Source organism: Anomaloglossus baeobatrachus, chromosome 3 (assembly GCF_048569485.1).
Source record: "Anomaloglossus baeobatrachus isolate aAnoBae1 chromosome 3, aAnoBae1.hap1, whole genome shotgun sequence".
NCBI lineage: Eukaryota > Metazoa > Chordata > Amphibia > Anura > Aromobatidae > Anomaloglossus > Anomaloglossus baeobatrachus.
In genome coordinates this window covers 10,591,344-10,606,093 of record NC_134355.1, presented here as the reverse complement: position 1 = coordinate 10,606,093, position 14,750 = coordinate 10,591,344, and the positions used below count along the sequence as shown (strand labels likewise).

The 14,750-nt window shown below is 49.6% G+C and overlaps 1 protein-coding gene across 1 annotated transcript; it reads left to right on the top strand.

The window, feature by feature from the left end:
• The first annotated feature begins 1,384 nt into the window (after window positions 1–1,384).
• On the top strand, window positions 1,385–6,859 carry LOC142294863 (lactoylglutathione lyase-like). Its single transcript, XM_075337917.1, has 6 exons — window positions 1,385–1,516; window positions 4,927–5,009; window positions 5,289–5,429; window positions 5,716–5,780; window positions 5,927–6,016; window positions 6,477–6,859. The coding sequence occupies exons 1-6, from the start codon at window positions 1,433–1,435 to the stop codon at window positions 6,563–6,565; spliced, it is 552 nt and encodes a 183-aa protein (XP_075194032.1). The 5' UTR covers window positions 1,385–1,432; the 3' UTR covers window positions 6,566–6,859.
• Window positions 6,860–14,750: the final 7,891 nt, after the last annotated feature.

The following is a 14,750-nucleotide window of genomic DNA, read 5'->3' as shown; positions in this document are numbered from 1 at the left end:
GTGCCTGAGAGGATGTTACATGGGGCCCCCAGTGCCCGAGAGGATGTTACATGGGGCCCCCGGTGCCCGAGAGGATGTTACATGGGGCCCCCGGTGCCTGAGAGGATGTTACATGGGGTCACCGGTGCCCGAGAGGATGTTACATGGGGCCCCCGGTGCCTGAGAGGATGTTACATGGGGTCACCGGTGCCTGAGAGGATGTTACATGGGGCCCCCGGTGCCTGAGAGGATGTTACATGGGGCCCCCGGTGCCCGAGAGGATGTTACATGGGGCCCCCGGTGCCTGAGAGGATGTTACATGGGGTCACCGGTGCCCGAGAGGATGTTACATGGGGCCCCCGGTGCCCGAGTGGATGTTACATGGGGCCCCCGGTGCCTGAGAGGATGTTACATGGGGTCACCGGTGCCTGAGAGGATGTTACATGGGGCCCCCGGTGCCTGAGAGGATGTTACATGGGGCCCCCGGTGCCTGAGAGGATGTTACATGGGGCCCCCGGTGCCCGAGAGGATGTTACATGGGGCCCCCGGTGCCTGAGAGGATGTTACATGGGGTCACCGGTGCCTGAGAGGATGTTACATGGGGCCCCCGGTGCCTGAGAGGATGTTACATGGGGCCCCCGGTGCCCGAGAGGATGTTACAGGGGTACATGGCACAAGATATTTCACAGCACTTGACTGTCTACATCACACATCCTCATTAGTGTAAAATACCCAGAATTAAAGCAAAACCTCGATATAACAAACTGCTGACACCAGTCGTGTAATCATGGTAACCTGCGCCCCCTGCTGGTCCCTGGCAGGAAAACCGTCATATCTGCACTGCCTGCTGCCATCTAGTGGAAGAAGAGCAGAATGCAGGATTCCAGTCTATTGCACCAGCTCTCTGCTTTCTTGTCACTATCTGTGCTGGACTTTCTCCGTTTCTTTCTTTTTACTGCTGAATATTAAAATAATCACAGCTGAGATAATGATGGCGCAGAATCAGAGGAAGGAGCCGTCAAGACGTGTCGCTTTTACCATTTCTGTAAAAGCTGCGCATAGTGACCACCAGGGGGCGCTCCTGTCGAGTGGCCTCACACTGTACATCATGGGTGACCGGCAAGTTACATAGTGGCAGCAGCTTCCGGCGGCGCCGACCTCCGTCCAGCAATGTGATCTTTGCCTCTTTCGCCAGAGGCTGCTGTGACTCGCTCCACCCACCCGACTTACTGTTGCTCCGCCTTGTCAAATGACGTAACAAATTTTGACAGATCATGAACCAATCAGAGTGAGGGGCACGGGATTGGGCGGAGCTCTTTACCTAATTAGGCGACGTGTGGAGGCCAGGTGACAGTAGCTCCGCCCAGTTATCGTTGATTGGTTACAGGTGGGCTTTGTGGGTGGGACATGAGTTGATGACGTCGGTGGGCCGTGGTCGGTGTCACTCGCGGACATGACGGCGGAGGTGCAGGAGCTGCGCGGCCTGAGCGATGAGGCGGCTGCCGCGGCCTGCAGGGACCCGGAGCCGGCCACCAAGGTACCGGGAGCGAGGTGTGCGATACCGGCACCAATCCGGGGCTGTCAGCGGAGCCTCGCGGTATATGACAGGCCCCCCCTTCCCCACTGATATGAGGTGACTGCCCCCCCCCCCTTGTGCTCGTATCTGCTGCCCCTTCCCATCCCCCCCATACTGATGAGGCGACCGTCCCCCCCCCCCCCCCCCTTGTGCTCGTATCTGCTGCCCCTTCCCATCCCCCCATACTGATGAGGCGACCGTCCCCCCCCCCCCCTTGTGCTCGTATCTGCTGCCCCTTCCCATCCCCCCATACTGATGAGGCGACCGTCCCCCCCCCCCCCCTTGTGCTCGTATCTGCTGCCCCTTCCCATCCCCCCATACTGATGAGGCGACCGTCCCCGTCCCCCCCCCCCCCCTTGTGCTCGTATCTGCTGCCCCTTCCCATCCCCCCATACTGATGAGGTGACCGTCCCCGTCCCCCCCCTCCCCCCTTGTGCTCGTATCTGCTGCCCCTTCCCATCCCCCCATACTGATGAGGCGACCGTCCCCGTCCCCCCCCCCCTTGTGCTCGTATCTGCTGCCCCTTCCCATCCCCCCATACTGATGAGGCAACCGTCCCCCCCCCCTTGTGCCTCTATCTAAGGTTTGCGCTCCCCCCCCCCCTCCACTGAAACATGCGGATACTGCACCCCTTGCGCCTGTATCTGAGGTTGCCCCCTCTTCTCCCCCCGCAGATATGAGGGGACGTCCCCCTTGCGCCTGTATCTGCTGCCAGTCCCCCCCCATACTGACACTAGGAGACTGCCCCCCCTTCTGCACCTGTATCTGAGGTTGCTGTCCTCCCCCCTGATACTGATATGAGAGGATTGTCCCCACTTGCACATGTATCTGTCACCTTGTGCCCCCCCCATATGTGGTGACTGCTCCCTTGTGCCTGTATCTGAGGTTGCCACCTCTTCATCTTGCTAATATGAGGGAGTAGGAACACCCCCCCCCCCCTTGTGCCTAAATTTGCTGCCTCTTCCCCCCCCCCCCTCATACTGATGTGAGGGGACTCCCCCTTTGTGCCTGTATGAGGCTGCCACCCCCCCTCCCCCCTGCTGATGAGGGGACTGTCCCCCCTTGCTCCCATACCTGAGGTTGCTGCCTCCCCCCTACACATTTGGAGACAGCCGCTCAGGACCCTGGAGAGCAGACGATCCTGCTGTGGTCCTGCATCCGGTCCAGCTGCGGTTGCTCCGGGCTGGTGCGCGGTCGTCCTGAACCTGGTGACGCGGGATCGCTGCCTTGGCCTCTGGTTTATGAGGCTTGTAAAGATTTCATGGAGATTCAGGTGCGGCCGTCACCTCACGTTTGACCTTCATTCTCAAAGAACATCAGTGTGCTGCCATATTCATAATCTGGGGCTGCCCCTGCTTGTCTGCCCCCCCCTCCTCCCCTCCCAGGGCTGCCCCTTCTCGCCAGCACAGCTTGCCTGAGACTGCCCTCTCTACATCTGCCAGGGGTCGCCCTCTCTCAGCCAGCACCGCATTGCATAGCGGGGGGGGAGGGGTATAAGTTCCGTCTCTTGCTGGTTCGGTGTCTGCTGTACCGGGCGGCTGGGCCGTGCTGCTCTGCATAGCGGGGGATGTACGTTTCCCTCTTTTGCTGGTTCGGTGTCTGCTGTACCGGGCGGCTGGGCCGTGCTGCTCTGCATAGCGAGCGGGGGATGTACGTTTCCCTCTTTTTTGCTGGTTCGGTGTCTGCTGTACCGGGCGGCTAGGCTGTGCTGCTCTGCATAGCGGGGGATGTACGTTTCCCTCTTTTGCTGGTTCGGTGTCTGCTGTACCGGGCGGCTGGGCCGTGCTGCTCTGCATAGCGAGCGGGGGATGTACGTTTCCCTCTTTTTTGCTGGTTCGGTGTCTGCTGTACCGGGCGGCTGGGCCGTGCTGCTCTGCATAGCGGGGGATGTACGTTTCCCTCTTTTTTGCTGGTTCGGTGTCTGCTGTACCGGGCGGCTGGGCCGTGCTGCTCTGCATAGCGGGGGATGTACGTTTCCCTCTTTTGCTGGTTCGGTGTCTGCTGTACCGGGCGGCTGGGCCGTGCTGCTCTGCATAGCGGGGGATGTACGTTTCCCTCTTTTGCTGGTTCGGTGTCTGCTGTACCGGGCGGCTGGGCCGTGCTGCTCTGCATAGCGAGCGGGGGATGTACGTTTCCCTCTTTTTTGCTGGTTCGGTGTCTGCTGTACCGGGCGGCTAGGCTGTGCTGCTCTGCATAGCGGGGGATGTATGTGTTACGGTTGGAGACGATTTGGGTGAAACTAATAGTAGCCAAACGTCACCCGAGATCCTCTGGGCAGATGTCTAAGCCGCGAGGGGTCAGATGGACGCAACAACCACAGATATATAAATGAGGAGTCAGTGTTAGCTTCACACCACTGTACACGGGATGAGGCCTGTTACAGCACAGGTAGCCCCCCTGTACCTGGAAACCGAAGGTGTACCAGCAGCCCTATGCTAAGACTGCCTAGGCGGTCCACTAGTGGCACCCGCCTAATGCTGGCACTTCGCCGACCTGTCTACTGTGCCCCTAGGTCCCAGCCGGTGAACCACTGGTTCCCACTCGACAGACGCAGCGGGACCTCTGCACCTAAGCCCTGACACTTAGCGTTACTGGGCACACTAGTACGTACTCATCCCTGTTAGCTGCACAGGGGACGAGGACCAGTTACCTGCGTAGGGGGCACTATCTGACCGGGAAGACATGCATGCATGCATGCATGCATGCATGCATGCATACATACATACATACATACATACATACATACATGCATGCATGCATACATGCATACATGCATACATGCATACATGCATACATACATACATACATACATACATACACACACAGTCTGCCATCTTTTCTGGCCTAAGCCCTGCCCCAAGCCAAATGTCATGTGACAATGGCGTCGGTTGCGGCCATACAGCAGTCACCGCTGATGTCATGCACATTAATAGTGCGGGATTTCTGCTACCAAGCCTGGAAAGGCAGCGGGAACCCGCGCATGTGCGGTAGCGCTAAATGGGGACTTAGGCTTAGGATGGTGTAAGACCCTAGATACCGGACGCCTTTCAGCCAGACGCGTAGAGCAACGGACAGGTTGTGCTGCGGAGTCGGTCGACTCCAACGTAGGAGGCAAAGACAGGACAGGATTGGTTTGAGGCTCAGGGGAACCCCGAACCATATCAGTAAGCTTCCCTCTTTTGCTGGTTCGGTGTCTGTGCTGTACTGGGCAGCTGGGCCGTGCTGCTCTGCATAGTGGGGGATGTAAGTTTCTGTCTCTTGCTGGTTCGGTGTCTGTGCTGTACTGGGCAGCTGGGCCGTGCCGCTCTGCACAGTGGGGGATGTAAGTTTCCGTCATTTTCTAGTTTTCTTAATTGTCCTTTTCCTTTCAGGATTTCATGTTGCAGCAGACTATGCTCCGGATTAAAGACCCCCAGAAATCGCTGCCGTTCTACACGCAGTGCCTCGGCATGACGTAAGTGACTGTCGCCCCACCCACCCCCTGTTATAACCTCGCTCTCCCCATCGCTATAACCTCCCTCCCCGCTCCTCTATTTCCCGCTGGCTGATGCATTGTCTATTACTGACGGTTTTACTTTCAGTACTAGCGCCAGTGTAAACTCCTCACGGCCGCGTCATGCGGAGGCTCTGGGGCGGTGTCTCGGGGGTTGTTACCAGCTGACTAGTCACACGCGGAGCGTCTTCATGGTGTTTCAGGGTGAAGTCTGGATCATGACTTCTCGTCTCTCCTCAGGCTCCTCCAGAAGCTCGACTTCCCCTCTATGAAGTTTTCTTTATATTTCATGGGCTACGAGGACAAGAAGGACATCCCCGAGGACATCAAGGAGCTGACGGCCTGGACGTTCTCCCGCAAGGCCACGCTGGAGCTCACACAGTAAGGCTTGCGCTCCTCCAGGCTGGCTGATTTTTAAGCTTTGCTGTTCCCCATGCTTTACACTGCAGCTATGATCAGTGACTCCAGCTCAGCTGCATTGTTTGGAGTATGAGGTTGGCTGAGATCAGCCTGATCACAAGGTCAGTGGTGCTGCCACTCCCCATGCTTTACACTGCAGCTTGGCTCCATTAGTACCCATGTATAACCCCATTATCTGGGTCTGCTCGGTGATGAGGGGTCTTTCCCCGGAGCCCCTCCATCCTCTAATCTTACTTATTTCCTGCAGTAACTGGGGAACCGAGAACGACGAAAAGCCATATCATAATGGAAACTCCGACCCCCGAGGATTCGGTAAGTGGTCTGTGAGCCAGACGGGACCCCTGTGCCTGCATGTCTATTGTCCTCTGTTATCAGCCATCCTGGCACAATACTGTTGGGTGCCTGCCTTTTTTTTTTTTTTTTACCTCTGCACTGATCCTGTCCGCTCCTTTCTCCAGGTCACATCGGCATCGCGGTCCCAGACGTCTACGCGGCTTGTAAAAGGTTTGAGGAGCTCGGAGTCACCTTCGTAAAGAAACCCGACGATGGTAAATAAGACTCATAAATAAGGGGCACAGTCTCCAGTCACTGCCAGAGCTGCGCTCGTCAGGATCGGGGTCCAGTCACTGCCAGAGCTGCGCTCGTCAGGATCGGGGTCCAGTCACTGCCAGAGCTGCGCTCGTCAGGATCGGGGTCCAGTCACTGCCAGAGCTGCGCTCGTCAGGATCGGGGTCCAGTCACTGCCAGAGCTGCGCTCGTCAGGATCTGGGTCCAGTCACTGCCAGAGCTGCGATCGTTAGGATCGGGCTCCAGTCACTGTCAGAGCTGCGCTCGTCAGGCTCGGGCTCCAGTTGTAGCAGGAGTGGTCACATGACACGTGATATAACTGTGCAGTCTGAGAGCAGGAGTGTTATGATTGCAGCTCCGGAGGTTGCACATTACATCACACTGCAGCTCCGGCTGTGACTGGAGCAGAGTGTTGCTCACTAGATGTTCTTTATTTTCCAGGTAAGATGAAGGGTTTGGCGTTTGTGCAGGATCCTGACGGTTACTGGATCGAGATTCTCAGCCCTAACAACATGGTGTCCATCGTGTGAGCGCTGCTGCCGCCTGACGCTTCATTTTTATGTGGGAACTTTCCATGTTTTGCTGCAGCAGTTGTGATCAGTGGGCGGTGTTTACCCTGCAGAACGTCGCACTACATCCCTCACTGCGCCGTCCGCTGAAGTGTCGGTCATGTGACTCCCCCTCCCCCCTCCAGAATCGCCGTCATCAGTGTTAACCCAGATTTAGTGCCTTAGCCGGAGCGCGCCGATGCAGAACGCGGTCACCGCGCTCCAAGGATCAAAGCTCCCAGATCTCCAATAAACTGGAAATTCTTGGTGAGATGATTCTGCTGAGTCGTGGTCATTATTCATACAAATGTCCTGAAATGAAGAATAAATGGAAAACTGAACCGGTCCGGGCTTAGGCTGCGCGCCGGTGATCAGGGTTCACTGCGATTTGGACGTAGCATGGTTTCAGCTGCATTGTACAGCACAAGCACAGTGGATGGAATTTTATACATCCCGTTGCACACTGTGCATGTACTGGCCGCAGCGTTAACTGACCTACAGTGCGGCCAGTCCAATCCGCAAGCACGGTAATTCTTTGCTGCGGAGACGCGAGTGCAGGGACAATAGAAGAAACTGCAACTTCCTGAGCCCGGATCGTGGGCAAAGGCAGCTGCGTTCTCCTGCAGAGGAGACTCGCGGCCGCACAGGTCCGGACCTGCTATGTCCAGACCGCAGCGTGTCCAGATTGCGTGCACGTACTCGTAAAAAAAAAAAAAGCCCGCGGTCCAGGTCACCCCTCCCCCACCAATTATACATCTCATTACTAAATCTTTTATAATACTGGGGAAATCTTCCAGCCCTGATATAAAGCTGTTATAATTTCTCCTGTCCTACAGTCTCCTCCACAGTAATGGCTGATAACAGGGAGTAATAGATCGGGTGCTCGTCTCCAGTAACGAGATTAATGGAAGTCATTGGGAAACTTGAGCATTTTTTTTCTACAGACCCTCAAAAAAGGTCTGGTGCAACATGAAAATTGCTGAAATGGAGTGAGAACAGCCCGGGGAAGACGCCTGCACTCATCTCTGACTCCCGGGTCACTGCTGGGAACAATGGGGTCAGAAGATTACGCTACTTTTACAGAGTGACAAAAAAACAAACACACAAAACCGAAGATAAAATTAATTTTATACAAGACAATCTGTACTGTACGAGGGGTGATCCAAAAGTAATGGTCAATAATAAACACAATGAATATATTGAAAAAAAATATTTTTCTACATAGTCTCCTAACAAGTCTATACATTTAGTCCATCTCTTGTCTAAACTTAGACTTCCCTTCGAAAAAAAAAATTCTTGATCTTGACCCTCAAAGAAATCCCCAACAGCGGTTATCACGTCGCTATTGTCAAATTTCTTGCCCCGGAGGTGTTCCTTGAGGCGAGGAAAGAGAAAGTCACTGGGGGCTAGATCTGGCGAACAGGGGGGGGAAGGGGGGTGTTCCACCAGTTCAAAGCCTGCTTCTTGAATGGTTGCCATGGCAACTGCAGCTTTGTGAGCCGGCGCGTTATCTTGGTGAAACAGCACTCCAACCCGCAGTTTGTCGCGCCTTTTCTCCTTGATAGCCTCCCGCAATCTTCTTATTTGTTCTGCGTAGTAGGAGCCCGTAATAGCGGCTCCCTTCTCCAAATAGCCCACCATATTAATTCCTTCAGCGTCCCAAAAAACGGACGCCATAACCTTCCCTGCTGAGCTTGACACTTTGAATTTCTTCGGCGTCGGTTCATTTCCATGTCATCGATTTGTTTAGTTTCGGGATCAAAGTGGTGGATCCAGGTCTCGTCCATGGTCAAAAAAAACGTGACAAAATATTCTCCTTGTCTGCTTGGAACTTTTCGAGATTTGCTATTGAAATGTCAACTCGTTTCTTCTTTTGCGCGTCGGTTAACATTTTTGGCACCCAATGCGCGGAGACCTTTCTCATATGCAATTCTTTTGCCAGGATTCTTTGAATACTGCCATATGAGATCCCTGTGACCTCAGCTACATGCCTGATAGTCACTCTTCCATCTGCCAATACAACTTCAACTTTTTTCACGTTTTCTTCATTGAGGGACGTGGATGGGCGTCCTTCACGATGTTCAACTTCCGTAGATGTTCTTCCCAGCTTAAATTCCTTGGCCCAGCGTGCAACTGTGGAATATGGAGGAGAAGAGTCCCCCAATGTTTCCACCAAGTCGCTGTGTATGTCTTCGGTAGTCATTTGTTTCAAGCAGAGGTATTTGATGACAGCTCTGAGCTCATTTTTTCCCATTTTGATGTTCACTCCTCAGCAGATCATATTCAAATGAATGTAGCTCCCGGGAATCGTGGCCTATTTAAGTGATTTTTTTTTTTTTCCTGGACTAGTGGGTACCTAAGAGAGAAGAAAACATTTTATTTTAATTTCTGTGTGCAATAGAAATAACCAATTACTTTTGAATCGCCCCTCGTATAATGATTAGAGGGTTTTTTTCCCCTTATATAGAAATACAAAACGCCTCCTCCACTCCTTGTGCCATGTTCACACAGCGTTTTTACACTCTCATTGCTTTCAATGGTGAAAAAAAATTCACCAGTAAATGTAATTGTAACATTTTCCTACCTTATCCAGCCGTGTGGTGTGACATGGTCAGACACCTCCTGTGTAATGTATGAAGGACAGACTCTGAGCCTCACAAGCCCTTGCGGACAATGCAATAAGTGCCAAAAAGTAGAGGGAAGAAGGACTCCGATACACCCTGTATTACACATAGAGGAGGGACTGCGATACACCCTGTATTACACATAGAGGAGGGACTGCGATACACCCTGTATTACACATAGAGGAGGGACTGCGATACACCCTGTATTACACATAGAGGAGGGACTGCGATACACCCTGTATTACACATAGAGGAGGGACTCTGATACACCCTGTATTATACATAGAGGAGGGACTGCGATACATCCTGTATTACACATAGAGGAAGGACTCCGATACACCCTGTATTACACATAGAGGAGGGACTCCGATACACCCTGTATTACACATAGAGGAGGGACTCTGATACACCCTGTATTATACATAGAGGAGGGACTCTGATACACCCTGTATTATACATAGAGGAGGGACTGCGATACATCCTGTATTACATATAGAGGAGGGACTCTGATACACCCTGTATTACACATAGAGGAGGGACTCCGATACACCCTGTATTATACATAGAGGAGGGACTCTGATACACCCTGTATTATACATAGAGGAGGGACTGCGATACATCCTGTATTACATATAGAGGAGGGACTCTGATACACCCTGTATTACATATAGAGGAGGGACTCTGATACACCCTGTATTATACATAGAGGAGGGACTCCCATACACCCTGTATTACACATAGAGGAGGGACTCCGTTACACCCTGTATTACACATAGAGGAGGGACTCTGATACACCCTGTATTACACATAGAGGAGGGACTCTGATACACCCTGTATAACACAGAGAAGGGACTCTGATATACCCTGTATAACAGAGAGTAGGGACTTTGATACACCCTGTATTACACATAGAGGAGGGACTCTGATGCACCCTGTATTAGACATAGAAGAGGCCTCATGCACATTCTGTTAAAAATGTTAGTGCATAGTCTTTATGACAGTAGCAGTCCCACTAACTACAAGGGCTAGCAAAATTTAGAAGGAGGAACTGCAATACCCCCTGGAAGACACGTAGGGGAGGGCCTCAGACAGTTTTTGACTATTTTTAAGAGGTGGAAGCCCTAGACTGGTAAATCCAATGCACTAAGTGCAAGGACTGCTGAAAAGTAGGAGGCACTGTAATACAGCTGGCAATAGACACAGAGACAGAGAAAAGACTCAGATTTTGGTAGAATTTTAAAAACATTCTGACTTCCAAACTGGAAAAGCCTATGTACTCAGTGAGAGGCCTAGCTAAAATTACAAGGAGGCATTGCAGTACACCCTGAAAGAGATGTAGTGGGGGTCTGTGATTCAATTCTAATACAATCTTTTTTTTAAAAGTGTGACTCCAAGACTGGGTATTATCTGCCATCCAATAACCTTTTGGCACTGTTCGTCCTTCAGTAGGCTCTCACAGGAACACTGCATTTCTGCTGGTCAGAGCTGTGCAACTCTGATCAACAGAAATGAACAAGCGTTCGGACACTGCAGTGATGTAGTCCCTTAGGAGGACTAGTAAAATAAAGAAAAAGTAAAAATAAAGTTTGTATGAAAAATAAAGAAAAACAACCAGACGACAGGAGGAATTCCACAACACACCAACCAACATGCAGTAAATCACCAGTTATTGGAACACAACAGTACATGGACCGGATAAGCAAAGAGCTATAGTCAGCATGAAAAGACAAGTTGCTCCATCTTAAAAAGGTGGGGAGTAACTGTGATAGGTCTCCTGCACCATATGATCCAAAAAGTAACCAGTAGGCTAGCAGAAATTAACTCCTGCAACCCCAATGACTAGTGAGCAAACAGCTGGTCGATGCCCGAGCCCGCTTGTGCAACTCAGAAACACCAGAAAAACCATAGTGTTGAGTGTCAGAGTCTGTGGTCTGAACAACGTCTGATACCGCCATGACACTCAGCAAGTTAGGAGCCAAACAACGTGTGACAATATGCCTATAATGGTAAATTATCCCTTTTTCAGCAGCGATGCCTGCAGTAATAAACCTTTTGCACTAAGTGCAAGGGCTGCCAGAAATTAGAGGGAGGGAACACAATACTCCCTGGAAGACAAGTAGAGGAGGGCTGCATTATAAATTATAGTAGAGGAAGGCCTCATTATAAATTATAGTAGAGGAGGGCCTCATAATAAATTATAGTAGAGGAGGGCCTCATTATAAATTATAGTAGAGGAGAGCCTCATTATAAATTATAGTAGAGGAGAGCCTCATTATAAAGTAGAGTAGAGTAGAGGAGGGCCTCATTATAAATTATAGTAGAGGAGAGCCTCATTATAAAGTAGAGTAGAGTAGAGGAGGGCCTCATTATAAATTATAGTAGAGGAGGGCCTCATAATAAATTATAGTAGAGGAGGGCCTCATTATAAAGTAGAGTAGAGTAGAGGAGGGCCTCATTATAAATTATTATGGAAACTAGAAAAGAGAAGCGCTGATAGGGTTTTACCAGATTACACATACGGTTTAGCATATATCAAAATACACTCACCGATTCAGGTTGTGAGAGGTCACAACCACCATAGATAGCATCAGATAATGGCGGCTGCAGCGGCCCCACGTGTTTGCAGATCAAAGTGGAGAAGGAGAAGGGGTTAAACCCGCGCAATCCGCCAGATAAATTCAGAGGAGATGTTGATAATTCAGAACATTCTTTTATTCCATGGGTCTACGCGTTTCAAGGTCTGTGACCTCTTCTTCAGGACCAGTAAATCAACACTCACTGAGTGTTGATTTACTGGTCCTGAAGAAGAGGTCACAGACCTTGAAACGCGTAGACCCATGGAATAAAAGAATGTTCTGAATTATCAACATCTCCTCTGAATTTATCTGGCGGATTGCGCGGGTTTAACCCCTTCTCCTTCTCCACTTTGATCATTATAAATTATAGTAGAGGAGAGCCTCATTATAAAGTAGAGTAGAGTAGAGGAGGGCCTCATAATAAATTATAGTAGAGGAGGGCCTCATTATAAAGTAGAGTAGAGTAGAGGAGGGCCTCATAATAAATTATAGTAGAGGAGGGCCTCATTATAAAGTAGAGTAGAGGAGGGCCTCATTATAAATTATAGTAGAGGAGAGCCTCATTATAAAGTAGAGTAGAGTAGAGGAGGGCCTCATAATAAATTATAGTAGAGGAGGGCCTCATTATAAATTATAGTAGAGGAGGGCCTCATTATAAATTATAGTAGAGGAGAGCCTCATTATAAAGTAGAGTAGAGTAGAGGAGGGCCTCATTATAAATTATAGTAGAGGAGAGCCTCATTATAAAGTAGAGTAGAGTAGAGGAGGGCCTCATTATAAATTATAGTAGAGGAGAGCCTCATAATAAATTATAGTAGAGGAGAGCCTCATTATAAAGTAGAGTAGAGTAGAGGAGGGCCTCATTATAAATTATAGTAGAGGAGAGCCTCATTATAAAGTAGAGTAGAGTAGAGGAGGGCCTCATAATAAATTATAGTAGAGGAGGGCCTCATTATAAAGTAGAGTAGAGGAGGGCCTCATTATAAATTATAGTAGAGGAGGGCCTCATTATAAAGTAGAGTAGAGGAGGGCCTCATTATAAATTATAGTAGAGGAGGGCCTCATTATAAATTATAGTAGAGGAGAGCCTCATTATAAAGTAGAGTAGAGTAGAGGAGGGCCTCATTATAAATTATAGTAGAGGAGGGCCTCATTATAAATTATAGTAGAGGAGAGCCTCATTATAAAGTAGAGTAGAGTAGAGGAGGGCCTCATTATAAATTATAGTAGAGGAGAGCCTCATAATAAATTATAGTAGAGGAGAGCCTCATTATAAAGTAGAGTAGAGTAGAGGAGGGCCTCATAATAAATTATAGTAGAGGAGGGCCTCATTATAAATTATAGTAGAGGAGAGCCTCATTATAAAGTAGAGTAGAGTAGAGGAGGGCCTCATTATAAATTATAGTAGAGGAGAGCCTCATAATAAATTATAGTAGAGGAGAGCCTCATTATAAAGTAGAGTAGAGTAGAGGAGGGCCTCATTATAAATTATAGTAGAGGAGAGCCTCATTATAAAGTAGAGTAGAGGAGGGCCTCATTATAAATTATAGTAGAGGAGGGCCTCATAATAAATTATAGTAGAGGAGAGCCTCATTATAAAGTAGAGTAGAGTAGAGGAGGGCCTCATTATAAATTACTGGTGGTACTCCAAGACTGGTAAAGCCAATGCACGAAGTGGAAGAGCTGAAAAACAGTTACCTCTGGGGGCATACATATAAAGTATATCACAAAGTGAGTACACCCCTCACATTTTTGTAAATATTTAATTACATCTTTTCATGGGAGAACACTGACGGACTTTGATGCAATGTACAGTGTCAGTGTGCAGCTTGTAAAACAGTGTAAATTTGGTGTCCTCTAGATAACACAACACACAATCATTAATCTGTACACCGCTGGCAACAAAAGTGAGTACACCCCTAAGTGATAATGGCCACATTGTGCCCCATGGTTTGAATATTTTGTGTGACCGCCATTATTTTCCAGCACGGCCTTACTTCTCCTGGGTCTGGAGGTGACTAGAGCTTCACAGGAGCCGCTGGATCCTCTTCATCCTCCATGATGACATCTCGGAGCTGTTGGATGTTACAGACCTTGCGCTCCTCCACCTTCCGTGTGAAGAGGTTTCACATATGCTCCATAGGGTTTAGGTCTGGAGACGCTCGGCCGGTCCAGCACCTTTACCCTCAATTTCTGTAGCGTAGGTGTTGATTTGTATTGAATTGATGATGCCCTACAATTTTTTAATTCACTTTTCTTCTCTATCTCGTTCTGTTTTCGAGATAAAAATACTAACTCCGTTGTTTTCCACCAGGTGGCGCTATAGGTGGTTTCATTGCGTAGCGCATGGCTACTTTACTATACCTAGACACCACTTCTATGCCTATAGCTGCCGCCCTTCTCAAGTTAATGGCAGTGGACAGGATATGGGTGGACACACTGGATATATACAGTCATGGCCAAAAGTTTTGAGAATGACAGCACAATGCTATTTTCACATGATCTGTTCCCTCTGGTTTTTAATTGTGTTTGTCTGATGTTACATCACATACAGAAATATAGTTGCAATCATATTATGAGACCAGAAGGTTCTATTGACAGAATGAGTTAATGCAGCAAGTGAATATTTGCAGTGTTGCCCCTTCTTCTTCAGGACCTCTGCAATTCTCCCGGGCATGCTCTCAATCACCTTCTGGAGCAAATCCTGACTTTTCGCTGTCCATTCTTGCATAAGCAATGCTTGCATTTTGCCAGAATTTGTTGGTTTTTGTTTGTCCACCCGTCTCTTGATGATTGCCCACAAGTTCTCAATGGGATTAAGATCTGGGGAGTTTCCAGGCCATGGACCCAAAATCTCTATGTTTTGTTCCTTGAGCCATTTAGTGATCACCTTTGCTTTATGGCAAGGTGCTCCATCATGCTGGAAAAGGCATTGTTGGGCGCCTGCTCTTGGACGGTTGGGAGAAG

Bases quoted from the DNA above. Each gene is read 5' to 3' on its own strand.
- LOC142294863 (XM_075337917.1), top strand. From the start codon at position 1,433: ATGACGGCGGAGGTGCAGGAGCTGCGCGGCCTGAGCGATGAGGCGGCT. The intron at 5,010-5,288 runs GTAAGTGACTGT...GTCTCTCCTCAG, and splicing joins ACGCAGTGCCTCGGCATGAC to GCTCCTCCAGAAGCTCGACT. The intron at 5,781-5,926 runs GTAAGTGGTCTG...TCCTTTCTCCAG, and splicing joins CTCCGACCCCCGAGGATTCG to GTCACATCGGCATCGCGGTC.